This window comes from Hypoxylon fragiforme, assembly GCF_022984875.1.
Source record: "Hypoxylon fragiforme strain CBS 206.31 chromosome Unknown GGS25scaffold_1, whole genome shotgun sequence".
Classification (NCBI taxonomy): Eukaryota; Fungi; Ascomycota; class Sordariomycetes; order Xylariales; family Hypoxylaceae; genus Hypoxylon; species Hypoxylon fragiforme.
Genome location: NW_026054756.1, coordinates 274,080 through 299,091, shown reverse-complemented (window position 1 = coordinate 299,091; position 25,012 = coordinate 274,080). Strand labels below are relative to the sequence as shown.

The 25,012-nt window shown below is 47.8% G+C and overlaps 8 protein-coding genes across 8 annotated transcripts; 2 read left to right on the top strand and 6 right to left on the bottom strand.

The window, feature by feature from the left end:
* Window positions 1-126: 126 nt before the first annotated feature.
* GGS25DRAFT_467669 (WD40 repeat-like protein) lies at window positions 127-2,733 on the bottom strand. The gene is made up of 2 exons (XM_049259015.1): window positions 1,331-2,733; window positions 127-1,244 (listed from the first exon to the last, which is right to left on the bottom strand). Exons 1-2 carry the CDS (start codon window positions 2,326-2,328, stop codon window positions 455-457), a joined length of 1,788 nt encoding a protein of 595 aa, XP_049120882.1. The 5' UTR covers window positions 2,329-2,733; the 3' UTR covers window positions 127-454.
* A 955-nt stretch (window positions 2,734-3,688) lies between these two features.
* GGS25DRAFT_516411 (DNase I-like protein) lies at window positions 3,689-5,473 on the top strand (the record flags this gene model as incomplete). Its single annotated transcript, XM_049263193.1, has 1 exon — window positions 3,689-5,473. One exon carries the CDS (start codon window positions 3,689-3,691, stop codon window positions 5,471-5,473), a length of 1,785 nt encoding a protein of 594 aa, XP_049120881.1.
* Window positions 5,474-6,068: 595 nt separating this feature from the next.
* GGS25DRAFT_467667 (uncharacterized protein) lies at window positions 6,069-6,556 on the top strand. Its single transcript, XM_049259014.1, has one exon. It carries the CDS (start codon window positions 6,115-6,117, stop codon window positions 6,394-6,396), a length of 282 nt encoding a protein of 93 aa, XP_049120880.1. The 5' UTR covers window positions 6,069-6,114; the 3' UTR covers window positions 6,397-6,556.
* GGS25DRAFT_526776 (kinase-like protein) lies at window positions 6,069-9,359 on the bottom strand (the record flags this gene model as incomplete). Its single annotated transcript, XM_049265036.1, has 4 exons — window positions 6,069-7,468; window positions 7,538-8,066; window positions 8,141-9,107; window positions 9,173-9,359. The coding sequence occupies 4 exons, from the start codon at window positions 9,357-9,359 to the stop codon at window positions 6,449-6,451; spliced, it is 2,703 nt and encodes a 900-aa protein (XP_049120879.1). The 3' UTR covers window positions 6,069-6,448.
* A 366-nt stretch (window positions 9,360-9,725) lies between these two features.
* Window positions 9,726-12,261, bottom strand: GGS25DRAFT_467660 (uncharacterized protein). Its single transcript, XM_049259013.1, has 4 exons — window positions 11,857-12,261; window positions 11,222-11,698; window positions 10,498-11,161; window positions 9,726-10,434 (listed from the first exon to the last, which is right to left on the bottom strand). The coding sequence occupies exons 1-4, from the start codon at window positions 11,950-11,952 to the stop codon at window positions 10,229-10,231; spliced, it is 1,443 nt and encodes a 480-aa protein (XP_049120878.1). The 5' UTR covers window positions 11,953-12,261; the 3' UTR covers window positions 9,726-10,228.
* A 494-nt stretch (window positions 12,262-12,755) lies between these two features.
* On the bottom strand, window positions 12,756-13,815 carry GGS25DRAFT_4163 (class I glutamine amidotransferase-like protein). Its single transcript, XM_049258526.1, has 2 exons — window positions 13,262-13,815; window positions 12,756-13,166 (listed from the first exon to the last, which is right to left on the bottom strand). Exons 1-2 carry the CDS (start codon window positions 13,731-13,733, stop codon window positions 12,964-12,966), a joined length of 675 nt encoding a protein of 224 aa, XP_049120877.1. The 5' UTR covers window positions 13,734-13,815; the 3' UTR covers window positions 12,756-12,963.
* Window positions 13,179-14,403, bottom strand: GGS25DRAFT_467659 (uncharacterized protein). The gene has a single exon (XM_049259012.1). It carries the CDS (start codon window positions 14,090-14,092, stop codon window positions 13,898-13,900), a length of 195 nt encoding a protein of 64 aa, XP_049120876.1. The 5' UTR covers window positions 14,093-14,403; the 3' UTR covers window positions 13,179-13,897.
* A 724-nt stretch (window positions 14,404-15,127) lies between these two features.
* Window positions 15,128-18,604, bottom strand: GGS25DRAFT_467657 (glycosyl transferase family group 2-domain-containing protein). Its single transcript, XM_049259011.1, has 4 exons — window positions 17,490-18,604; window positions 17,077-17,302; window positions 16,415-16,970; window positions 15,128-16,362 (listed from the first exon to the last, which is right to left on the bottom strand). The coding sequence occupies exons 1-4, from the start codon at window positions 18,087-18,089 to the stop codon at window positions 15,774-15,776; spliced, it is 1,971 nt and encodes a 656-aa protein (XP_049120875.1). The 5' UTR covers window positions 18,090-18,604; the 3' UTR covers window positions 15,128-15,773.
* Window positions 18,605-25,012: the final 6,408 nt, after the last annotated feature.

The window sequence follows — 25,012 nt, the reverse complement described above, 5'->3', positions numbered from 1 at the left end:
GTCTACCTTAGGTACCTACTCAGGTGTTTTGTCCTAGAAAGTGTGCATATTTCTACGAGAGAGATTTACCTAAGGTTAGGTAGGTCAGGGGCCTTTTGACTTTTAGGTCTCGTCTCTTTACGTGTGCACTATTATTGCTATTTATGCTTAGATGGATAAGGTACTGGAGATGACTCTTTTTCCATTAGGTATATATAGGTAGGCATGGTATCTATCGCATCACATCGCCTCTTTCTCCCCCTTCCCTCCCTCTGTCCCTTTCTTTCCTTCATCCTTTCTCTCATCTTTCAACCTTCAACAAATACCTACATACCTGAGGTAGATAGATATAGACACTTCCATCCACACCTCCATCCATCCATACATCCGCCCACCTAGGCTAGGCAGCTATCTATCAACCCATGCACTAATACCACCACCACTACTACTGCTGTTGCTGCTGCTGTTATTGCCACTATTCCTCTTTCTTGACATCCTCGTCTTTCAAAGGGGGAACGCTTCCCTCATCCTCGACTTTTGGGTTTGCTGTCACACCGTTGGGTTTCTGCTGATTTGCTTCTGCTTCTGCTTCTGCTTCTGCTTCTTTCTCTGTGCCTGCTGTTGCTGCAACAACAACAACATCACCGCCGCCGCCGCTAACAACAGCAACACCGCCAACACCGCTGACGATGCCGTTGTCGTTCTTTTCGCTATCCACCATCTCAACATCAGCATCACCATTTTTATCATTCTTATCATCCGCATTCTTCTTCGTCTTCTTCTTCTTCTCCGTCTCGACTCCCGCGTCCGCTTCCGGACCTTGATGTCGATACACCCGTATCTTCCCATCCTGACCAGCGCTCACCATGGTGGGTCCGTGGACATCGACCCAGAAGCAGACGCCGTCGTGGGCGCGGGAGATGCGCTGGACGACGGCCTTGGAGCGGACGTCCCAGAGGACGATGTCGCCGTCTTCGGAGGGGGCGGCGATGAAAGCAGCATTGCCACCAGTTCCGACATCTCCGTTTGCAGAGGGAAGGGGTGTGGAGCCGAAGCAGCCGCCGATGCTGAACTTGGAGTTGGCGTGGCCCTGGTACGTCTTCTTGACGGTGCCGGAAACGTAGTCCCACAGGCGCAGGCACGAGTCCATGCTGAAGGCGAGGACGTAGCGGCCGTTGGGGGCGAAGCAGACCGAGGTTATGGGGGGGTTGTCCTCGTGCACGAGGGTGCGGAGGCATTGGCCGGTGGCGGTGTCCCATATACGGCTGTGGATGTGGGAAGCGATTAGTTTAGGGGAAAGGGGAGGGGAAGGGGAAGGGGAAAGAGAAAAGAAGAAGAGAGAGAAACTTACGTCAGCCCATCTGTACTGCAACTCACCACCAGCGTTCCATCGCAGCAAAAGTCGATCCCGCTCACAGGATCGCTGTGCGCCGGCAGACTCCTCATTAACCGGCCCGCACGAACATCCCAGAGAAACACGGCCTCGTCGTAGCTACCGCTGGCCAGGATATTCCCCTTGGGGCTGAAGGCGAGGCAGTACACGTAGCTGTGGTGGCCCAGCAATGGCTTCGCGCGCGTGGGGCGCCCCGTCACCCGGTCCCAGAGCCGGATGGCCTTGTCGTCCGAGCCCGTCGCCAGCGTTTTGCTGTCGGGCGCCCAGGCCACGGCCGACACGCCCGCCATGTGTCCGACTAATGTGTCGGTGTGCTGGCCCGTGGAGGCGTCCCAGATGCGGACGGTGCCGTCGGCGGAGGACGAGGCAATCCACTGTCCGTCGGGGGAGATGCGGACTTGGGATATGGCATGCGAGTGACCCGCTAGCACGAGGCGGGGGACATAGTGAGGCCTTACGGGTTGGCGCGCGGACGGGGCAGAGGGTGGGGGAGTAGTGGTTTCGAGGCCATCGCGGAGCGCGGAGCGAGGGGTTCGAGAGTCCAGGGCTGAGCGGGTGCGAGAGCGGGAGTGGGTTCTGGATCGTGATGTGGATCTAGGGGATCTAGTCCTGGTCCTGGATCGCGTCCGGGTCGACCTGCTGCCGGTGCTCGAACGCCGCGACCGCGAGCTCGAGGCTGAACGGCTGCGACGCGAGCGGTCGCTGGAGTAGTAGTCTGTTTCCCGTCGCCCGTCTCGGCTTCGACTTCGACTGCGACTGCGACTAACAGATCGGCTGTCTAGGGTCTTCTCGCGTATGGAGACGCGCAGGGAGTGTTTCTCGTCCGGGTTCTCTGGGGTGTCGTAGCAGCGAGCAGGGGTGGTGGCGGCGCTGCCATCGTCGTCGTGGACTTTTCGGCGCTTGGTGGGGGGTTCGGTGTGTGAAGGATGAGTGGCGGGAGAGTCGACGCCGGTCATTGTTGATGCCTCCTAGGTAGAGACCTAGGTAAGGACTTAGGGAGGTAAGTAGTAGTTGGTTGGTTGAAGCAAAAAGCAATAGGTACTATCGAATCTTCATTTGTCAAGGTGGAGAAGTAGTAGTAGCTGTAGCTGTAGCTGTAGCTGTAGCTGTAGTCGTCAGTCGCGATCGGCCGAGAAATAGATATTGCCTAGGTAGTACAAGGTGTGCAAGTATTAGGTTAGCAGTAGCTACAGGATGTACATGGTCAGTAGGTAGGAGATAGATATCGATAATGAATTGATAATTGATAATTGATAATTGATAATAAACGATAACAAGGCTGAAAGTCAATTTAAATTTTGGTGGATCTTTTGCAAATAAGAATATGTATGTGCCTAGCAGCCTAGGTAAGTAGTTAGTACGTACCTAAAAAGTAAGAATACGACGTAGATTTCCAGAGTTACGATTGGATTGTTAATCTGACCGCTTACTTCGTACTAGCTGCATACAACCTACATGCCCCCCGCTGTCGACGCTACTACATAGCACTCTTAATTAAGCTCCGAAGGATAACAAAACTAACCAGTTTCAGACGAGCTGTGAGGTCAGTTTTATCTCCTGTCCCCTTGTTCCCCTGTCATGGTGTCTATCCCTTGTCAGTCTAAGACTGTCTAACACTTGTGATGCAGGGTTTTAAATTTGAAATGAGCAAAACGATGGAACCCTGCAGGATGGTCATCATGGTACATACTATGTAGTAGTAGGAAGGCAAGTACACTGAACACTCTCCAATCAATGGCCATCATTGTCTTCTTGTGTCTAAGTTGCCTTCAATGCTGTCTTGCTTTTCCCCCACGAGTTCCCTTCTTCCTGCATAATTTCTTGTGCATAGTATCTTACCTTCTTCCTTACTAAAATAACAAACAATAATACTAATAATGTAACTACCCTGTTCCTGTTCCTGTTCCTGTTCCTGTTTCCGTTGTCCGTCTCCATAAAAACTGTCTACCCTACCCTCAGGTATCATCTCTCTTTTCATCTTTCTAGAAATCCCAGAAATCCCCGAAACAAGATTTTGTCTTCTTTTATCCTTCCAAACTTCAGCTCTACTACCAGGAAGGTGTACATCTTCCGAACAATCCCAACCTAGTAATCTTCAGCTCGCAAGGTTGGCCGAGTGGAAGAGGAATGCTAGATCCTAGTCATTCTACTAGGTAGTACAGCGGCACAGAGAACCAGCAAAAGGATCGTGGCGTATATAACTACGCCTATCGGTATATCTATATATCCTCATTCACCTCGTTTACAAAGGAGTTTAAGAGAGAGAAAAAGAAAAGGGCATGAGGACAGGGAGAAACAGAGGAGACGAAAAATAATATGGATTTCAAAAAGGTAGATGAGCTCCCCGTTGAGCTCAACATCATCACCCTCAATTGCTGGGGTCTCTTACACCTAAGTGCCCACCGCGCCGAACGTCTTACCGCCATCGGCCGCGAGCTTGCCGCTGCTGATCCACCACCTCATATCGTCGGTCTTCAAGAGTGCTGGACCCAGGAAGATTACCGAAGCATCCGCCGCGAAACACGCTTCGTCCTGCCCTTTGGCAAATTTTACCATGGTGGCGCGTTCGGTGCCGGCCTCGCTATCCTCTCGCGATGGCCCATAGAAGAGAGTACCATGTTTCGGTATCCATTAAATGGCCGGCCAACCGCTTTTTATAGAGGAGATTGGTATGTCGGGAAGGGTGTTGCCTGTGCTAGAATTCGGTTTGGGCCCGCTGAGAAGGATATCGTGGAGGTTTTCAACACACATACCCACGCCATCTACGAGCATCCACCGGATAAGACGGATAGCTATTTGGTTCATCGCCTAGCGCAAGCTTGGGAGATGGCTAAACTAGTTCGTGGTGCTGCCGAGAGAGGACATCTAGTTGTCGCGCTCGGTGACTTCAACGACGTGCCCTTGTCCCTAACGTATCGCATATTAACCGCTCACGCCCCGATTAAAGATGCTTGGCGCGTGGTAAATCCGGACTCATCCCTCGGCGCCGCAGTTCACGAAACTGAGCGCGCGCGCCGGCGGCCAATACCCACTGCAGCATTTAATATTGCCGAAAATGGCGTCACAAGCAATAGCGCGTATAATACGTGGACCTGGCCCAAATCCCAGCAGCGGGCCGCACAGTCAGGAATGAGGCCCATGATCGTTGATCCCAACAAGCCGGATCCGCGCGGCAAGCGTATCGATTATATCTTTTTCTCACCCCAGGTCGCATCGACCCCAAATCCCATTCTGAGAAGCGTTCACGAGGCAGCGGCACGAGCAAGTCGCGACACCGCCGGCGAAAATGGCATCAGTAAAGGATGGGTTGTCAAGGACATTCGTGTGGGCATGCTCGGCAAACATCCTGAATTAGGATGCTCACTCAGTGACCACTTTTCTGTAGAGGCGACTTTGCTCCTACATACATCCAACTCCATACCAGTCTCTCACCCTTCTTCGCCCCTTATTTCCTCCCCCTCCGAGTCCAAGGGCCATGGCAACAATTTCGACAGAATAGTCAGCATAGACTCACATCCTTCAACTGCTGACCACGTCAGGACGGACCACGCTGCCTCCCTCCTCGCTCTCGAGCACGGGACTTACCTCCAATCACCCACAGGCTCCGAAGTCCGCGTCGGCTCTTCCAACCACCGCGCTTCCTTCGATGCGCAGCTCTCCTCCTTCGCCGAAAACTCACCATCTCCCACTTCCCGCGCCAAATATGACGGGCTGCCCTGCAATACCTACGACGAGATCATGTCTTTAATCCACGCCTACGCCGCGCGCGAACGCTCTCAGCGCTACTGGCGGTTTATGCACTGCGCCGCGTGGGCCTTCGTCGTCCTGGGGTGCTACGTCGCAGTATGGTTCGCGCCGTTCCGCGCCATCTCCTTCGCGTTCCTGGTCGTCAGCAGCCTCGGCTTCCTAGCCGGCGCCGTCGACGGACTCATAGCGCTGCTGTTCTTCGGCACCGAGCTCCGCAGCCTGCAGGAGTTCGAGTGGGAGATCATGAACACCAAGGCCACCGCGAGCGGCGCCCAGGGACTCGCAGTGCAGCAGCAGCTCGACACCGATGACCAAGGTACTATTGGCGGTGGTGGTGGCGATGAGAAATGGTGAAGCGAAGAAAGCGCCTGGGTAACCTTCATACCTGCCTAACCTACCTCTACCTACCTCCTTCGATGTTACTATACTTTTATTCAACTTTTAATCTTACGTTTAATGTACCTACCTACCTACCTACCTACCCACTTACGTTATTTCATTTCACCCCCATATCACCAACCCCAGCTTTATATATATACGACGAGGTAATGGAAGGGGACCGAGGAAGGAAGGAAGGAAGGAAGAGAGGGAATTGGAGTATACATACCAATCTCCCTTAGTATACATGATGTTTATATGTTTATTATACGTACATACAACACGACACATGTATGTATGTATGTATGTATGTATGTATGTATGTACGTACGTGCTCATGTGCCTAACCACCTAGCTTATGATCAAAATTTCTCAATACCCAAGAATAGTTACGTTACGAATCAAGATAATATTATGCCCTACTTACCTACTACCTACCTACACATCTTATTTCTTTCCTTACTTGAAAAAAAATTCATGATTTTACAGTACGTATGCAAGTAGGCAGGCACCCTATGATGAATAACACGACGAGATAGTTGTATTTCGCAAGCAAGCTACTTAGGTAGGTAGGTAGGCTGGTATGTTGGTAAGTACTAGTTAGGTAGGTGTTCGACATGGGGATAAAAACTGAGGATGAGGATACTGTTCTAATTGAGTGCTACTCCCCCTTTTTTTTTCCCTTTTTTCTTCTTCTTTTCGTTTTCTCTCCTTATCTCCTTTATCCCCCTTTTTCTTCCTCTGTGCTTACTGAGGCGAGCCGAGCTGGGATGATCACCCATCACCCTCTCTTTCCTTCCCTTTGCCTCTTTTTTCAGTCCATCCATGTCTATTCTATCCTCTTCTTGCCGATCACAAATCCCACCGTTGCTGCTCCTCTATTCGTCCGTCTTCCATGACATATCCTAGTCATCAGTCACCAACCACTACCTAGCTGCCTACTCAAGGTAGCTAGCCTGCCCGTGCCTGACATAAAGCACGATATGAAGCCATCTCTGCCGCATCATTCGCTCTACTTGTTCCATTTCCAACGCCGAACCCTCTCCCGTGACTCCCATCCCCACCAGCATCCCAACCAACCCACCTAGGAGCCTCGCACTCCCTCAAGCGCTGGTACGTGTACCCCATGAACGCCGTCTGCTTTCTTACGTCAAGCACCGGGCCTCTGGTGTGTCTATCGCGCAGTAGTCTATCACGGGGCCTCTTCCGCTCGCGGCGTCTAAACGCGCGCAGGAACGCCTTGGAGTGTTCGCAGAGGTTTGTGTCTGGTGCCGTTAAAGCCTCTATTTCGCGGTCCATGCGCTTCAACTTGGCCGAGTCGTATGGCGTCGTCACAAACTGTGCAAGTGTCGGGCGCAAGTGCCGCGGGAATGCGGCTAGTTGTGCTTGCATGGCCACCATCTTCTCGGGGCTCCTCGGTGATGCTACTGTGGCTGGAGCGAAGGCGTTACCGTTGGCGTTGGTACCTATAATGAGAGGATTCGGGGCAAGCCCATCTATTTCCGAGCTTGACTCGGGCTGTGACTCAGACCAGTCTGATATGGGCTCCTCCTCGTCGAAATAATGCGTGTCCGTCCGACTTGAGAGCTGCGGAATGAACGGTGGCGGGATTTGGTGCAACCGATCCCAGGGAATGTCACGGAACCATTTGTGCGCTTTTATATCCTCCCCGTCACAAGGATATACCGATCGTCCCGTCCAGTCTTGGTATCCACGGCGATGTCGACTCCACGAGGGGTCGGGGATGGTGTCCCGGTAACGGTATCGTCTCGACGAGAGGCGATTCTCTTTCTCGCAGATAAGATTAACGATGAGATCTATGCATCGTCTAGAGACTACTGGGCGAGGTGGGAAAGCGAAAGTCTGCTTGTGGTTAACGATGTTACGCTTTGTTTGTTGGCGACCACCCTCTTCTGATAGGAATGGAGTGTGTCCGTATAGACACTCATACAAGATGATGCCGACACTCCACTAGTCGCATCTTGCATCGTAGTCGCCCTCGCGGATGACTTCCGGAGCCATGTACTGGCTTGTACCCACACAAGATCTGGCCGCACTGCGGTTGCCACACCGATTACGCCAGTTCAGGAGTGGCTCATCGAGTAAGGTTGACGATGATGAGCCCAATTGTGTTACGTTACGTTCATGTTTCTGCATTGCCTGCGCTACACCTTGAGCCCATTTGACCGAGCCCTGTAAGCCTTCGGCACGATCGATTGCATCTCCTTCTACTGGTATACCAAATCTTTGAAGTAGAGTATATCGCTGGGTGTGGTAATAATTGGTGTCATGAGACCAGTGGCCGTCAAAAGCCAGGCCAAAGTCTGAGATTTTCAAATGTCCAGACCCAGAGATGAGAAAGTTGTCTGGTTTGATATCTCGGTGAATGCAACGTAAAGAGTGTGCCTCTTCGATACACAAAATCATCTCGGCAATGTAAAATTTGGCGACTGGCTCATTAAGCACGTTTTCGCGGATCAGAAGACCGAGAAAGTCGCCTCCAGGCATATATTCCATGACGAGATAGAGGTTGGCAGCATCTTGAAAACTGGTGACTAGAGGTACGATCCTGTGATAGCATATATAGGTTAGCTTTGTTTGATCTGATGAGATGGCATCCTGATCATAGGCTGAGAAACGAACCACCTCGAGCCTTCTGAAGCAACTAGAAAATCTCTTTCGGCACGCAAGTGAGCCTCTTGACTCGTTTTCAACATTGTCGACTTGCGAATTACTTTCATGGCATAAACTGGCCTCTCTCTGTGCACGTCGTATTCCAATTCGCCCGGGCCAGTCTTTTCACGTACAAGCCTAACAACACCGAAACTTCCCTTTCCGAGAATCTTCAAAACTTCGTAGCTCCCAGCAAGCTTGTTGTGTCTCCCTTGGATTGCGCCAATGCTCTTCGCTTTCAAAGCACGGGTTTCGCGAAGATGATTAGTTTCTTGCTTGTAAAAATTTCGACGCATGGCCATTTTCTCTGCTTCTGTTAGTCGATGACTGTGATACAATTCTGCCTCTAGGTATCGACGACGAAGAGAACGCGGGCTCGGTTTCGAGAGTTGCTCATCAAAATGATTTTCGAGGAATATCTTGGCAGCTGCAGCTCTCTCAACAGTTAGAATGGTCGGCGCTGATAAATCAAGAGCTGTTTCCTGTATTGTGGTCAGGTTCGATTCAGGGGCTGGGACTGGAGTGGTTTCTGGCTCTTTGTCGTGGGCGGCAGTTGCAGTCTTGTCCCTTCTCTCAGATTCAAAGGATGTCTTGCCGGTAGTGGCGGTGTTTACAGTCCCTCCAGTTCCATTGGTCGGGTTTGATGACTTTCCACTGGAAGTTGTATTACTATTGCTGAACGAATTGCCGTTAGAGGTAGAAGAGACCACTTGCTCGGGAGGACAAGCTGAAAGAGGCTCGTTGGCGGCTTTTTCCAAAGACTCAAGGGACGGTCTAGACTTGGATCTAAATCGATGGATGACAGTGACAGAAGCGCCAAAGGGGCTTCTGAGGAAGGGCATAGACAGCTTTCTGAAGCGTCGACGGGGCTCGGGCGACCTCTCGGTCGGCGAAGGGGCCGGCCATGTCGCCGGCTCCCTTACTGAGTTTCCGGACACTATAGCTCGGTGACTACGGTTAGGGGTGATGTATCGTATTGGCGTAGAAAAAGAATGAGCTCACCACTGTTATTTGTTAATGAGCGTAGTACAGACAGGATACGTGAGCCACGTCGTCTTAGCTTCCGAGAAGGCTCTCCACGTTCGGGCATGGATAAAGGAGTGTAAGATGGAGTATCCAACGGAGAAGTTTCGTCGTGTAGCGGGAGGGCTGGGGTGCTATCTCCCGCTTGCAGCTCATTTATCTCCATGTTGCTTCATTGGTAATATGTATGCGTATGCGTCTGACGAATCTGGAAATAATACAGGCAATATACTTCAAGAGATGATACTTTGTTAAGCTATCCCGGGCCCTGATCGAATGAGTACAGCATAGGGGCCCAGGTGACCATCTACTTGATATCTTGTAGAGGTGTCTAATTTGGGAATTAAATGATGATGGTGATGATGAAAAGGGTAATATTTTCAAGGAGTTGATTTCAAATTTTATTTGAGTACTTTAGTAAATTGCCCACTTGCCCTTGGATGTAGTTATAATGTAGGTTAGTGACTTCCCTTCCCCTATTTGTCTTTAGGAAGACTAGGACAGAGCAGCCGAGGACTTTTACTTTGTTCATGGATAGGTAGTTCTTACTTTGATTCACTCCTTGAAGTCTAGCAACTGCCCGGATCTACGTAACGAACCTGGGTAAGAACATACCACACAGTACTTACATAGTAATATAAAGAAAGCATCCACGCATCAATCATCACTAAGTACAGGCAGACTGGGGCAATTTTCGTTCATCCGATAGCGTTATAACTACCTGCAGAAATTTATGGAACATTTATACGAGAGGATAGCCAACCTCCCTGAAATCCACGATTTTTATTACGCCTCTTATGCAACGTAGACCTCGTCATCCCTTATGACAACAATCTGCTTCCCGCGCCTACATACTGAGACGCCAGATCCTCGCAGATTTGCGCAGGTCGGAGACCTTACAGCGCATGATTAGAAGACTGTCACGAGCAATCCATACCGGAACATTCTCCGAAACGACCAGATTAGAGTACAGCCAGAGTGATATCTGTGCGCAAGGAAATATCAAGGAAACATCGTCGGGGGAACTTTGTGCACTTATTTGATCGCCAATAACTTGACGTCGAAGACCAACGTGCTGTTTCCGGGAATGCCAGGCTGGGCCTTGCTACCGTAGGCGAGATGGGCCGGGATGGTGAGACGACGCTCACCACCGACGGACATGCCCTGAACTCCGACATCCCATCCCTTGATCACCTCACCCTTTCCGACCGAGAAGCTGAAAGGCTTTCCCTTCTTGTTGGCTAATCTCAAGTTAGCAATTATCGAAATACCAAACACCATACACCACAAAATTCAAAACTTACCGTCGAAGACCTTGCCATCTTGAAGCTTGCCAATATATCGAACCTCGACCTTGCTACCCTTTTTCGCAACGCGGCCCGATCCAACCTTGCGGTCATCGATAGTGACTCCCTGAACAACCTTCACACCGAGGGTAGCTCCCTTCTCAGTTGCTGCCGCCGAACCAGTGGGTCCCTGCTCCAGGTTCTTAGCGAACTGAACCTTCTTGTCACCTTTGGCGGCAGCGTCCTTAGCAGCTTCTGCCTTGGCGTCGACGGCCTCGCCCTTGTTGTTCTTGAGCTTCTTTTGCTGCTTCTTGCTGAGCTTGGTCTCCGCAGACTTGGCCATCAGATCGTCTAAGCCTTCCGTCTCATCGGCGGCAGGGCGCTTGTTCTTGCCCTTCTTGGTCTCAGCTGCAACTAGCTTAGGGGCTTGCTCTTCATCATCAGAATCAAGCTCGGTAATGCGAGGATCCTTGATGTTATCAAGTTCGTCAACCTCGGAGCCCTCAGAATCATACTCGTCCATACCCTCCAAGTCATAGTCTTCGTCATCCTCGTCTTCAGAGGAATCTTGCTCGGTGTCGACAACGTAGTTGCCAGTTAAGGCAACGGTATGTGTACCCTTGACAACGAAGTAGACTTCCTCATTGGGGGCAATGGTGATATCGAGCGGTTGTTGAAAGTGCTTGAGTTATGTTAGCATCTGATAGGATCGAGGCCCGAGTTGAATACAAGGAATACATACGCGTTCGGTGTCAAGGGTGCAGACGACGAATTGGTCGGCCTCCCACTCATCGGAGTCAATGCTCTCGTCGTCATCATCATCATCGCTAGAAGTAGCGGGCTCCTTTCCCTTCTTGATGGCTTTACCATTAGCCTTGGGCTTAGCGCTGCTATCAACCATCTCCTCGTCAGAGTCCTCCTCTTCTTGGGCAGCTTGGATTAGCTTCTTAAGAGCAGCCTCCTGCTTAGCCTTCTTGGACTTGGAAGGGTCACTGGGGCCGCCATTGGGCTCATCGTCGGAATCAGCTTCATCATCATCTTCCTCGTCGGATGAATCGACACCCATCAACTGGTTTAGATACTCTTCATCAAGCTCATCGTCCATGGAAGGGAGCTTGCGAACGATCTTAAGGGTGGATCGCGGGACACTGGGGATGTTGCCATCAGCGTCAGCTTCGGGGGCCTCCGATGGATCAATAGCAGCCATGGTAATGCGAAACTTGAAGATACATGTTAGCGATTGGCTGAAAGTTAAGGCTGAGGCGCAGGATAGGAAGCGCAGCGATGGGGATTGGTAGCATCTGCGTCGCAAATGGGTCCATTGGTAGAGGGGAAAGGATAGATTCCATGGTAATAATTAGAGAAGGAAATACTTACAGCAGCGCCAGGAATGCCCTCGTCCTGAATGCTAGGGACCAAACCGCCGTGAGGGGGGACCTCGAGCCCATAGAGGGCGATAGGTAGAACAACCATCGTGAATTGAGTTGTGACTGGGTACCAAGTAGAAAAAAGGTGTAAATATTTCGATGCGGGATCGAATTAAGAGGGTGAATAAGTCTATTTTCTTTACAACAAGATAGACTTGTACCTCGTAAATAATTCGAGGAGAATGAAGAAGAAAAGTTTTTGTGAGGAAAGAAAAGGATGTTGAACGCGACTCGAGAGGAAGGAAGAAGGTAGGTAGCAGAAGAAGGAAAAAAAAAAAAAAAAAAAAAAAAAAAAAGAGTCGAGTAAATGTCCCGTTTGCCTAGTAGCTTGCTAACTCGTGCTTGCTGTCTCCAAATTTTTTTTTTTTACATTGGGAAAAAAAAATCCGCCGCAGTAACACCCCACTTGATTCGCTCTAAACGTCTTACCGCCTTTGCTGATAAGGAGAAACTACAGCAAAAAACAAGCTTATCTACACTGGACCCTTCAGACTACCGGTAGAAGATTTTAGTGCATTTAGCAGCCGGTAACTGCACCTACTAGGCAGCTAAACTACTAACCTTCAGCTATTTCTCTTGATGGAGCCAATCCAATGGCTTACCAGCAGTTCGTGCAACAACAACAAATTATCTGCTGATTAACATATGTATCGAAAACTGCGAAACGGTCTAATTGTGTTAGACAAAACTCTAGCATCCATATAATGATATAATGCTCCAGCATGTCTCGGGCTATATATAGCCGACTCGACGCAAACACATCAAGTCAAGTTTATATTGCACAAATGTGATTGCCTTTTCAAACTTCCTCTCTCTCACTCTCTATATATATAATATCTATAATTTCCAGTCTATGTCATTGAGCGGAGGAGTCCCATCATCGATGATCACCATCCTTCATTATCGCCACCCACTTCTCGCAAATAACCAAATCTCAATTGTCATCCTAAGATACAGTACCTAGGTAGCCTTGCTAGCAGCAGCCTCGACAATTTTCTTAATTATCTCCGGAAATGTCAATTCTGCGCACCACCCCCCAGGAGGAAGGGCAACCACATTAGCCAGGCACAAAACACATCAAACATCTTAAATAGCTAGCTAGGTAGGTGCTGGAAAAAAGGCCTGACTTACCATTGGTATACTCGCGGGGACGATCACCCACGTCAATGTTCTCACACGTGATCTCCACGATCTCGCTCGGGAACTTGGGGGAGGCTCGGCAGTAGGCTGCCACGAGGTCGTTGCCATTGGTTACGCCGCCTGTACGGGAGGGTGGGGAGACACGATGTTAGCCATGTGATGTTCTTCATCCAGGGGGGGGGGGGAACGTGTTCCAAAAAAGGGGCATAACAAACCACTGCTCCACAGATTCCCATCCTGAGTCCACCGATACTTGTCGCCCACCAGCGCCTTCTCTCCATACCCCCTCGCGCGAATCATATCCTGGAGCCCGCGGGGCCCGCACACCTCCCGTCCCTTCAGCAGGCCGGCGTCGCCACAAACAAAAATACCCGTGCACACGCTCAGGATGTCGGTTCCCGGCACCGCGCCCTGCGCGCGCAGCCACTCGACCATGCCCGGCTTGACGGGCACGAAGGGGTCCGGGCCGGGGATCAGCACGATGTCGAGCTGGCCCGGCGCCACCTCGGGGTCGCTGTAGTGGTTCGTCGCCGTGATTGACATGTTCGCCGTCAGCTGGATCGGCTCGCCCGCGCGCACCGACCCGATGTAGCGGATCTGCACTGAGGGCGCGAGGTCGACGACGGCCTGCGGGATGATGGCGGGCTGGGGGGCGGTCGAGGAAAAGAAGCTCAAATCTGAGGGCATTGTTAGCTACCTATGTGTATCCCCAAGATCTATACCTAGTGTTGGATATCTGGTTTCCCAAAATAGGCCCTTCGATGCCTCGGAAGGGAAAGGGGAGTGACAGATAGGTCAGGTAGATTTCCTTGAAATTGGGAAATGTAGATAGTGACATACTGCCAACACCATCACGTTAGCTCTCGAACGACACAACAACTCAAAACATAATGTAATGTAGAAAGGGGGGAGATTTGCGGACCAACTAACCATTCACGGCCCATACTTCCTATGACATCGACGGATGCCGTATCGAGAAGCTGGCATTCGCTGGTGATGAGGACGCCGACTTTGATAGTCGTTTGGTTCTTGTTTTGGCCAGACATCTTGTCTTGAATTTTTCTCACACAAACACACTGGTAATGTAATGGGTAGCAGTAGGTAGGTAAATAAAAAAAAGGCGAATAGGCCGATATGAAGATGAGTAGGTAGGTAGGTAGGTAGGTAGGTAGGTAGATAATCAAATAGTTCTCAAAGACCTCAAAGTAAAGCGATGCTCTTCAACTTCAACTCATCTGGCAAGAGAACGGCTATCTACCTCCCTACTTATACCCTCAAGATCCCGCCTACTCTACCCCTATAGACATATAGTATACGCAAGACACAACACAACACAACACAACACAACACAACACAAACCCCGTATTACCTTTCTCCCTCCCTCCCTCCCTCCACCCCCATCAACCTCTCTACCCTACCTCCAAGGCCCATCAAACCCACCGCCCCAAGCTCTTTCCCCGAAGCCAGTCGGACTGACTGACTGAAACCCTCCAAGTTCGGGACAACGGGAGAGTGCCTAGGTAAGAAAAAGAAAAAGAAAAACCGGGGTATCTCCAACGAAACGGTGTAATACCATTGGTCAATTGACCGCTTACTGATGATGAACTCCGACCTGCCTCGGAGGTCAGTCAATATGATGCCTACATACATACCTACCGTCGTGCAGATCAGGCACCTACATACGTATTGTATCTACCTACCTACATAGGTACTAGGTATAACCCAATACATGGTACATATGTAGTAGTAAAGGGCGCATGTAAGTAGAATGGCCAATTAATCTTACGTATGTAGTTCGGGACGGGACGCGTATTCGAATTTGAATTTGATGAGAGCTCTTATAACCCAGTGAACCTATCCACTCTCAAGTATCTCGCTGACTCTCTTTACAATATTATTCATTAAGGCTTTCCTTATGTTCTTGCTACTCCATTTACAAACCGTCAAATCCGAATCGAGTGACTTCAATTGGTATAATAGACCGGCCAGGAATGTACAGTACGCATACTACATGTTCATGCAAGTTGTAGGGCACCTTTCATTACTTCACTCCGGTATCTGGCAAATAGAAATCTAATAGTCACAGTATCATAAAATAGTTCTCGTTATTTGATTGATTGTAGAGCAATACGATTTATCATTTATTGTTGTAAGCTTCAAGAGTACTGCTTGACAACTATTCTCAATCGCCGAGCTGCTCCTCATCTCCACCACCCTCGTCGGAGGGCTGCTCTTGTCTTATGTACATCATTATTAGATATTACCGGGCTAGGTTTGCGCATTAGGTACTTCGAGTTTCTCTCCATCGTGAACCCGTATCATCGTCGTCCTTGCTGGGCTAGCCCGTCCCCCAATCGGACAAATGCGTCTCTCGACTTCGACGAGTCGATCTCGACCGTCTTGAGCTGTGCTCTTTTTTCGTGGCCGCTCTCTTGCCGCGTAAACGAATGCCGGCAGGAATAACATCTCATTCCCGCGTAGTGCTCCTAGAACTCCGTGAGCCCTGAAAACTGTCCCCGTATCTAGAATGCCAATGCCGATGCCATGCATATCAACATCATGTCCTCTATTTACACACGCTCCTTGGAGCTTCTTTCAAAAAAAGTCAGAAAACGTTACTTCGCCGGTCTTCAACGGGTTGGAGAATCGAAAAAGGGTGTAGCAGACCCGACCATCTCGATAGTCGGCCTGAACGAATATTAAGGAAGTCAAAAAACAGCTCAGTCGTTAAGGCATTACAGTGGCGATTATGGATTTGGCCCGTTGCCGTGTGACCTTTTTGCTGACTGTGTATACTAGATCAAGTGTGAAGAAGTGCATGATCTGAGCCTGGGCGGTCGGAATAGCACCATACAACGGTGCGACGAGGGGCGCCATCATATAGTCGACGTAGTTCTTCTTAATCTCACGGTGAGAGAAACACATTCCCTTCGCGAGACCAGCTTCGTGCATTTCCCTCTCGCGAGTGGCGGCGCAGATCTTGTGGAATCGCTCATATAAGAACATCAATAACACGACTTCCATAAAGCCAGCGGTTCGTAAAACGTTGCAAAGAGTAAAGATCCAGCCAAGTCCATGAGGATCTCCGTTACCATCAGTAACCCACATGTACAAGGTGGAAGCAATGACTAGGATCGTCATCTGGAGTGGTAAGAAGTGAGCTTCGAAAAGTCGGTGGAATAAGAAGACAATTCGCTTCCAATCAGGTTCCTTTAGAGTGTCGGAGGTAACATCAGAAAAGATCGCGCTCTCGAGAGTCTGTTCGGGGTTCATGTCAAGCTGAGTCTGCGTGATATACGAGTCGGTGGGGTTGTTTCTATTCATTGTTAGCTCTTCCCTGGCTGCGGTAGTTTTATGTCAAGACTTACAGGGCAATGTGGAGCGGTCGGAAAGCTCTGGCAGTATGCTTTCGCTCTTGCCAAAGCTCCACGAATTTCCTAATAGCAAAGCCGCTGTCGAGAGCTCCCCACATGTGTCGTAGCGCTTGCTTGTAACGAGCTCGCATATCATTGTAGAGTCCGTGGTATCCTACACCGCCGTCGCCCTTGACATTGCTTTGACTGACGGGACTCATGATAGTTCGGACGGTCAAATTTCCGTTGAGGGCGAAGAAACACTTCAGGTACATGTGTAGATCCTCGCCAATAGCTTCAGAATCGCAGTCCCAACCTCCAACGCGGTCGGCCAACACAAGAGGAACGGAGTAAACAGAGGTAGGCGGAGCGATAGTGGAACCATTGTAAAGGCCAGATAGACCACCACAAGCCCATAGAATATCGGCCACTCGCACAATAGCAGGAACGGCGTGGGCATTGCGATCGAAAACGATGGGGGCAGAGTACAGAGTGGTGGGTGCGGTCTCTTGGTGCGTAGTGTGCATGTTGGAAAGCAAAGCGAAATAATTAGGCGACAGATGGCTGTCGGCTATGTCATTCAAAGTTCAGATTAGCTTACATTCCCCCACGATGTATTAATACCGTATAAATTCTGACGGCACGGCAGAGCTGAGTTTGGGATCAAGTATACGTACCATCAATTCCAGTGACAATTACATCCTTCCTGATTTGCGAAGGATATCTCTCACTAAGTTTGCGCGCAGCCCATGCTAGATTGCTACCCTTTCCAGGCGACTCGCCAGGGATGTCAGACGGATGGAGCGTAAAGTCGATCGAGCGGAACTTCTTGACAAATTCCTGGATAAGATTCATAGCCTTGAGCTCGCCATTGTGTTCGCGCTGTTCCATAGCAAGATAGATCTAAAAATTTATTGAATTAGTCCCATGCGTTGTTTATTTTCCAGCAAATTGAAGGGCAAGGTGGTTTTGTTCATTGCTTTTTTTTTTTTTTTTTTTTTTTTTTTCGTAGTTTGTCGTTCTTTTTTGGTACGTTGCAAGCATAATTGACTCCATCCCCAATTGCCACTCCACGGGAAAGTTAACTTACATCATAGGAATTCCGAGCTTGGGGGTGGGATGCCAAGACATCCAGTGTTTCCCTCAGACTATCAACCTCCTCCTTGTAATTGGGAATAACAATAGCATGAATAACATTATTAGGTTCGGAATCACCGTCGTTGTAAAAATCGGTTTCAATATCGCCAGCTTCGCTGCTAGTAGCCGAGGAAGGCAAAGAATCCTCCTTGGAGGAAGTCAATGTCTCAGAGCTGGAGAGAGAAGTAGACGACCCGCGGCGACGGTGGGAGAGCTTAAAATCTTTCAGCGACTTGCTTCGGGCAGCCTTCTTTAAGCCTCGAGTGATATCGAACATAGCCCAGCAAGAACGCATGGGGAAAGCGAAAACCAGGAAGTGAATTAATAGGGCATAATAGGTGAAAATGACGGTCCAGTAGCCAGCTCCTTCGGTGGATGGAATAAGCATATGAGCCGGCGGCCTGGTCAATGACTCTTGGTGAACGTGTTGCATATACTTGTAGTCATATCGCGATGCAGCTGCTTCCTTAGTGATAACCCAATAGCTGAGGGCCAAGGTCATTAGCATGGCCAACCCTCCCACTCTCCTCGAGCTCCAGACGAAGAGCGACATGATGGCGGCGACGTGCTCAATGATTCCTCGGTGGAGGTTTGTCAAGCCAGGGTGACGCAGGCTAGGTGGAGAGATGGAAAAAGGAGTGAAGGTATGAGGAGTCGGCGTCAAGGAATGAGGAATAGGGGAAGAAAAAAAAAGAATAGAAAAAAAGGAGGATGAAGGAGTGATTCGGAAAAAGATAACACAAGGAAGGACTTTGAGTGGGAACAGGGGGTTAGAAGAGAGGGAATGAGGAGGGGGGCTGGGGACCAGACGATCTCAAGCTCTCTCTCACTCTCAAGAACGCGAGATGCTTCGTGCACTACTGCACAATTATTACCTGAGTAATATTCTCTCTCCTCTTGGGTTGCAATACTGGGGTGGGAAGAGTAAAGGAAGGGAAAAGGAGGAAAAGTCGAAGAGAGAGGTAACTAAAGGTAAAAAGAAAAAAAAAGAAAAAAGAAAAAAAGAGCTAGATAGTAATTGGCAAGGCAGTGGACAGTGGACAGGGAAAATGGGGAGAGCTGGAAATTTACTAGGTTGAAACCTCATGAAGGTAATAACAATTAGGGAAAAGGGGAGCCTTGTTTAGTACGACGAGAAATTAGATGTGTAGGGATTCTGCGCCCCAATGTGGACAGTACCTAACTACGTAGGTAAAGTACCCCTTCCCGTTAGGATATTTCCAGCACCTGGCACGTTAAAGCATGGGCCCAAACACCCTTAGTGTGGCCTAGTGCTGCTAGTTGTGGTTATAGTTATGGGGCTTTCTGGGGCTTGTGGCTGCTGATTCTCCTTGGTACTACATTACATCCTAGGTACCTACCTAGGTATGCATGTGTAGGTATCAAATGGGTACACACTATGGATGTATGTACTATGGATGTCTGGTTTACTGAGTCTGTATAAGCTATTACTCACTGCCTGTAGTACGGAGTATGTATTGTATTGTACAACTAGTAAGGCTACCTAGTATTGAATTGTTACCTACATGTAGTTATATAGTTTATCGTAGTTGCCCTTTTTTATGCAACCAAGTGAGCGATAAAGCAAGTGTTTGTTCAGCACTAGAATAGCACGCGGATCACGATATTATTCAATTGGCCAGATGGAAATCAGCTAACAAAGGATCGCAGGGACAAGGCGTACCAAGCCTGTCTTGTGCGACTTTTAGGTATCACACACCCACATCTACCACTGCCTAGGTATAATATAATACCTAGTAAATGCATTTAGAGTAATAAAGTAGGCGCGATACATGCATATCACCTATTTAATCTCAAACTTGAAGGTGCGTTCTTTTTACGCCTCGAACCAGTGACAGTACTATATGTATGTAACTATGTATGTATGTAATACTAATACAATACCAACTTTTCAAGTCTCACTAGGTTAGTTTCTTCAGCCGCGTTCAATGCTAATATATTACATACATAATAGTAAATCTAACTATTAAGTTTATTAAGTGCTTAGTAGGCTATGCGTTAGCTGTCAATGATGTATCTGTCATGGCCTTGACTTGATTGATTGCAAGCGTTCCTGAAAGGTTGTCTTTTAGCCCACTACCATTCAGATATGTAGCATAGTATTCGATGGCTTACGCTTTAATTGAAGCCAGGTACGAGATGCATCTAACCTTCTAATAGGAACAATGACCATCAATTGAAAAAGGCGATACATACATTAGTACCTACCTACTCAATGTTACATTGCATTATTACAGTACATTCAATGTTCATACTACACTACTACTACACCCCAGCCAATATAAACTGGTCCAGCAGTGCCAGTGGGTGGCACTGCCTTTGAGTTCATAGTCGGCACCTTTCACTTGGGGGCTGGCGAAAACCTTCTATGTTTCTCCATTACATCATTTGATAGGATTCATTGTTGGCTTGTCCTCCGAAGGTCAAAGTTCGGAACCTTGGAACAATGTTGGTTGGAGGTGAATCACTCTTTTGTTCTACATCCATAGTATGTAAGCCGATGATCCAAGATTCTATAGTTAGCAACACGTACCTTGGTATAATCACTAAGGTATTACATCCTACACGTATATGCCTAGGTTACTGACTTTACTACAAATATCGATTAAATAATTACCTACTATTGTATCAAATTGTATGTATGAAATGCCTACCTTAGTGACATTCACCGTATTGTAGCATCGTGGATGCATTTACGGTGGAAATAGGCAGCCAAGTAATTTCATGTCAGCATAACTATCCATAGGTAATCCTCTAGTAGAATAGTATGCATGTACTGTGTAGTTAAGTATTGAGTTAAATAACTTAAATTCAGTGTTCACCTGTCACTTTACGCAGGGGGTACATCCAGTGACATGTTTTACCATGTACATAAAATGTACCGGTGACTATTGATGTATTTCTGTACTTCCCCAAGGTTTGTACCAGCACAGCCATCCCGCCTCTAGGGCTGATGAGCTCATCAATCAATGATTGTTGGCTGTGCGAGTCAATCTCTCCTATCGAATCTACATATGTACACTTTACATAGTCTACATATTATCCCAGGGCTATACATGCATACTAATATCTCGACTAATATCTCGACGTCCTTTGGCCTTTGTCTAGTGCCACGCTATAGGAATGACATATGAATCTTGTTGGATCTCACAATAGCTTACGGTCGTCACTATGGCGATACATCTCCTTCTCTGAATCCTATCATTGATGAGTTACTTAGGTACTTGCTAACTTACTTGACCGTCTCTGGTTGTCACAGGAACACATACAAAAGATGTACGGGTGGGCGAGTGGGATAGTGGGATAGTAGTGGGATAGTAGTGGGATGTGTGGATGGCGGATAACCGTCCTTTAAGCATCTGATTATCTTGCCGAGAGGTATGCATGCACCCATACAACCAAAATCGGCTTCTAGACAAATCCTAGTGGTGTGTACATACTCCGTGATGTCGTCACCATCTGACTGTAGGTAGCATACAACATACCGCAGACCGCAGACCGCAGACTGCAGACCGCATACCGCACCCCTAACCCTAGGTACATACATGACTATCAACCTAGGTCCTACATACATATAATTAGGTACCTACCTAGGTAGGTATACCGCCATTGTGCTACAAGCTCCCCTTTCTCTACTTACCTACTCACCCTCGAGAACTTCCAGTACACCTTTCGTCAGCCTGTGTCGATCCCGCTTCAAGTTCTGCCGTGCTACATATTATGTACTCACACCTGTCTGATCCTCCTTGCCTTGGCTCTTATGGGATGGGGGGTTCTGTTACAAACTAATTCTTAACGGTTAGTTAAGTTATACTCAGTGCTGACATATAAACGCCTCTCTGGGTAGATATGTTTCGAGTGCTGCTTATGCCGCCTATGAGGCTATGAGAGAGTTTCCCCGCGCCTCAGCCATGGTGTGGCATTTCCGCTCCCTGGATACCTATCGATTCGGCGTACTAAGATTGTAGAGCAGGTAAGGATTAGCTCAAGTGCATATTCGTGCCGAGCCAGTCCTGCTAAAAGGAGGCGCTAAGACTGCACCGACGCTACTGTACAGAAGTAGCTGGCCAGTTTCGTACATAAATTTCTGCTTGGCCCTTGCTGCTGAAGCTCTTTTTTATGCAGCTCGACATCACTCGTGCATGCAGGCGCATACATAGCCCATTAGCCCATAGGCGTCGAACTGATGTCGCGGGCCACGGTGGCTTGTTCCTTGTTTAGCCACGCACTGCCGACTTGAGGGTTCGTCATCCTCCCCTCACCATCGGACTCGCTTCTGCTGGAATCAGTCATCAGCTTGCCCCTGCGCCGCAATCGCGCCTGGTGCTGATTAGGTAGATTAGGCGAGGGTGAGAAGTGTATCGTCAACAACTTCGTCATGGCCACGTTTTCAATTTCTATACTATTTTTGATCTTCTTACATAACTGCATACTTCAACTTGAAGTTGTCTACTACTAGTAGTAGGTACTGTACCTATATTTGAATATCTAGGATTCTAGGTAGATGACTCGGGAATTATATCACGATATATTTCGGTTAATTGCAATTTCAAATTTCCGATACCAATTCAAATTCATTCTCATGCACCCACAGTTTAAACGCTTTGTATCTTGCCAATGCTGAGCACCTTCGTGCTAAGATCTGTGCGTGCGCCTTCTAAGACACACATACATATGTACTTGGTAGTTAGTACATACTACGGTACCAGTAGTGGTCCAGTACTACCTAGTAGGTACATAGTTATGTGCAAGCTGACAAGGTTTCAGACTGCTTAGAGGCATGTTCTGCCTCAACCTTGCAGCCTTTGTAGCCATTACTACCCTAGGTACGGTACATACATAGCATAGCACTGCTAGCGGCACACAATTTGGCACACAGTGCTTTACTGACGGTGCTGTACCCCTCGCGAATGGAAATGCGCATCTGGGACTCGAATTACCAAAAGTAGCACTCTGATACTGTCTCGTTTCGTTTTCCATTTTTTGCTTTTTCTTTCTTTTTCTTGTTAGAACTTAAAAGAACTGACCTATGTAGTTACCAGAACTTCGCATTTCTCTAACTGCCGACAAACCCATCTTGAAACATCTTCTCTTTCAAAGAGATATCCCTGTTGTTGATCCTATTTCAATGCATTCGGGTTTGGTTTTTTTCTCTTTATGTTCGATATATTCGATTGTTGTTCTTCTTTATTTCCTTTTACTTGCATGCACATGTGTACTAGGTATCATCCCCATATCATAACTATCTTTGATACAGCAAGACAGTGTGGAGGCCGCCAACTCAGAAACCCTACGTAAGGGCAACCTTGAAGTAGGCATGCACATGTAGTTACATAGTACAGGTGAAAGGGAACGTTAGGAGTAGTGTACCAAGATTACCTCCCTACATGTAGGCACATACGTCCAAGTCCAGCCAGTGGCCTGTGGATATCTTCAAAAAAGAGATGACCTCGTCTTGGCTATTCCAATGGCACATGATCCTCAATCTGCAGCAGTAAACGCGCCCCTCCTCTCTACTTAGTATTACTGAGTCCTTGCGGTATGAGGCAAGTAACTATCTATGTACGTACATAACCATACCCATATGCACAGGAACATTGAAGCTGCTACGTACATACATACCTACATATAACTAGGATATTACTACATATATATGTAGGTACATACACATATGTATGAAGGGATGCCACTTTGAAAAAAAAAAAGTTGCAGAGTGCGACAGTGCGGGCTAATTTAATATGCGGCTCGGGCATTTCTGATTGGCTAACTCGGAAACACCACAACCCACGTTTATTTGTCAGTCGAGATTACCTGCCCCACAAGTTGTCGATCTGGGATCCGGTAAACTAAAACCGTATAACTAGATACATCACCTACCTAGCTAGTGTAGTGTATGTAGATATATATACCTGGTAGATGCAAAAGGCTCTAGAGCCGTTCAGTTCGTGACTTTCTTGGCCCAGATTGCAGTAGCTTAGGTTACCTAGGTTGGAAATGTAGTTAGGTGGTTAGGTAGTACGAACGGGGGGGCGGTTCAGCTTTTCTCAATTCTTGCCTCGTCTATTTTTCTTGACTACCCTAGGTCCTAGGTAGTGAGTGGCTCCCAAGAGAAACGCTTCGCGAGAGCATCGCTGGCAGGTTTTTATCGATCGAGTTAATAAGAGATCTTTCTTTCTTCCTGTCTTTGTTTCGTACACTCACTCTACAAATCGATTATTGAATGCCAGGTAACTACTATTAGGTAGGTAGTATAGCCATATGCCCACGCTAGTACATAACTATGTATGAATCTACATACATAAGGGGGGGTGGTGGGGGTTCCTCTCTCAGACTCTGAGTCTTAACTAACACTAGAGGGAAGAGAAGTTACATAGTGCACTCTGTAAGAGACGGTGTTCTTCAACCCCCCCTGCCGCCTTATCCCAGCATCCCGACCCTAACTAATAAACAAAGGGGAACTCGGGGGGATCCGCGTATAATAACATAAAAAACCCAGTCCATTATCACTCTCTCAACTACCATAACCCTTTCCGGGGGGGGAACCATTTTTTATTCTCATACATTCTAACATGTAATTAACTAACATTCGAAATTTATATAAGTAATTTTCAACGGTCTGGGGTTTTTTAATGCCGCCACTACCTGTCTAACCTAGGTACTTGCGTTACCTACACAGGTAACCCCGAAATAGGGGTCCTTGTTCTGGTTCCCCCCCCCAAAATGTGCCCCCCCGGCAAGGCGTATCGAAATAACGTAAATCAATCCCATCGCAATTGTCCCTTCCTTGGCGATGGATGTCGGTAAGGATATTATAGATGGAGATTACACACTACGGTTAACCGTTAGTTACATAGTTACATGATATGTAAAAAGTTCGGGTCGTGCTTCGTCGATAGCCGGTCCCGCGTCTTTCGGGTGCAACCAACGCGTAGATGCTAGCTTCACCTAAAGTTAGTTACAAAGGTTATGGCCAAAAGTTTAGACCAAGATATACCTTAGCCTTACAATTCCTCCACTTTTCTACCACTATAAGAAATATCATCACTAACATACTTACCTACTTATAAAACCTTATAAATTTATTTAATAAATATTAAATATGCTATTACGTTATTGAACTAATATATTTAATAATAGAAATTTTTGTAATCTTTTTCTTTATTAAATTAATATAAATATTTATATAATAATTTAAGGTTGTTTAAGACTAAAAGCTTTAAGTTTATAGCACATTATAGCGCTTAAGTATGCTATAAGATGCTATACTTTTAAAGGTTATGGAGGATTTGACGTTAAATATATACCTATTATTAATAAAGGCCCAAAAAAGAATAGCACACTATAGGGCAGAAATATATCTTGGTCTAAACTTTTGGCCACAACCTTTGTAGTACGTTAGTTATTATGTAATAGTTAGTTTTAGATCAGGAAAGCCAGCCACATGTAGATTTTTTT

What these genes read in the sequence shown, in the direction of transcription:
- GGS25DRAFT_467669 (XM_049259015.1), bottom strand. Translation starts at nt 2,328, where the DNA reads ATGACCGGCGTCGACTCTCCCGCCACTCATCCTTCACACACCGAACCC. An exon ending in TGCAGTACAGATGGGCTGAC is followed by an intron (nt 1,245 to 1,330) that starts GTAAGTTTCTCT and finishes CCACATCCACAG; the next exon opens with CCGTATATGGGACACCGCCA.
- GGS25DRAFT_467667 (XM_049259014.1), top strand. Translation starts at nt 6,115, where the DNA reads ATGGGGATAAAAACTGAGGATGAGGATACTGTTCTAATTGAGTGCTAC.
- GGS25DRAFT_467660 (XM_049259013.1), bottom strand. Translation starts at nt 11,952, where the DNA reads ATGGTTGTTCTACCTATCGCCCTCTATGGGCTCGAGGTCCCCCCTCAC. An exon ending in AGGGCATTCCTGGCGCTGCT is followed by an intron (nt 11,699 to 11,856) that starts GTAAGTATTTCC and finishes TGTATCTTCAAG; the next exon opens with TTTCGCATTACCATGGCTGC. An exon ending in GCACCCTTGACACCGAACGC is followed by an intron (nt 11,162 to 11,221) that starts GTATGTATTCCT and finishes ACATAACTCAAG; the next exon opens with CACTTTCAACAACCGCTCGA.
- GGS25DRAFT_4163 (XM_049258526.1), bottom strand. Translation starts at nt 13,733, where the DNA reads ATGCCCTCAGATTTGAGCTTCTTTTCCTCGACCGCCCCCCAGCCCGCC. An exon ending in TGGGAATCTGTGGAGCAGTG is followed by an intron (nt 13,167 to 13,261) that starts GTTTGTTATGCC and finishes CCTCCCGTACAG; the next exon opens with GCGGCGTAACCAATGGCAAC.
- GGS25DRAFT_467659 (XM_049259012.1), bottom strand. Translation starts at nt 14,092, where the DNA reads ATGTCTGGCCAAAACAAGAACCAAACGACTATCAAAGTCGGCGTCCTC.
- GGS25DRAFT_467657 (XM_049259011.1), bottom strand. Translation starts at nt 18,089, where the DNA reads ATGTCGCTCTTCGTCTGGAGCTCGAGGAGAGTGGGAGGGTTGGCCATG. An exon ending in AATTGTCACTGGAATTGATG is followed by an intron (nt 16,971 to 17,076) that starts GTACGTATACTT and finishes TGAATGACATAG; the next exon opens with CCGACAGCCATCTGTCGCCT. An exon ending in CGACCGCTCCACATTGCCCT is followed by an intron (nt 16,363 to 16,414) that starts GTAAGTCTTGAC and finishes AACAATGAATAG; the next exon opens with AAACAACCCCACCGACTCGT.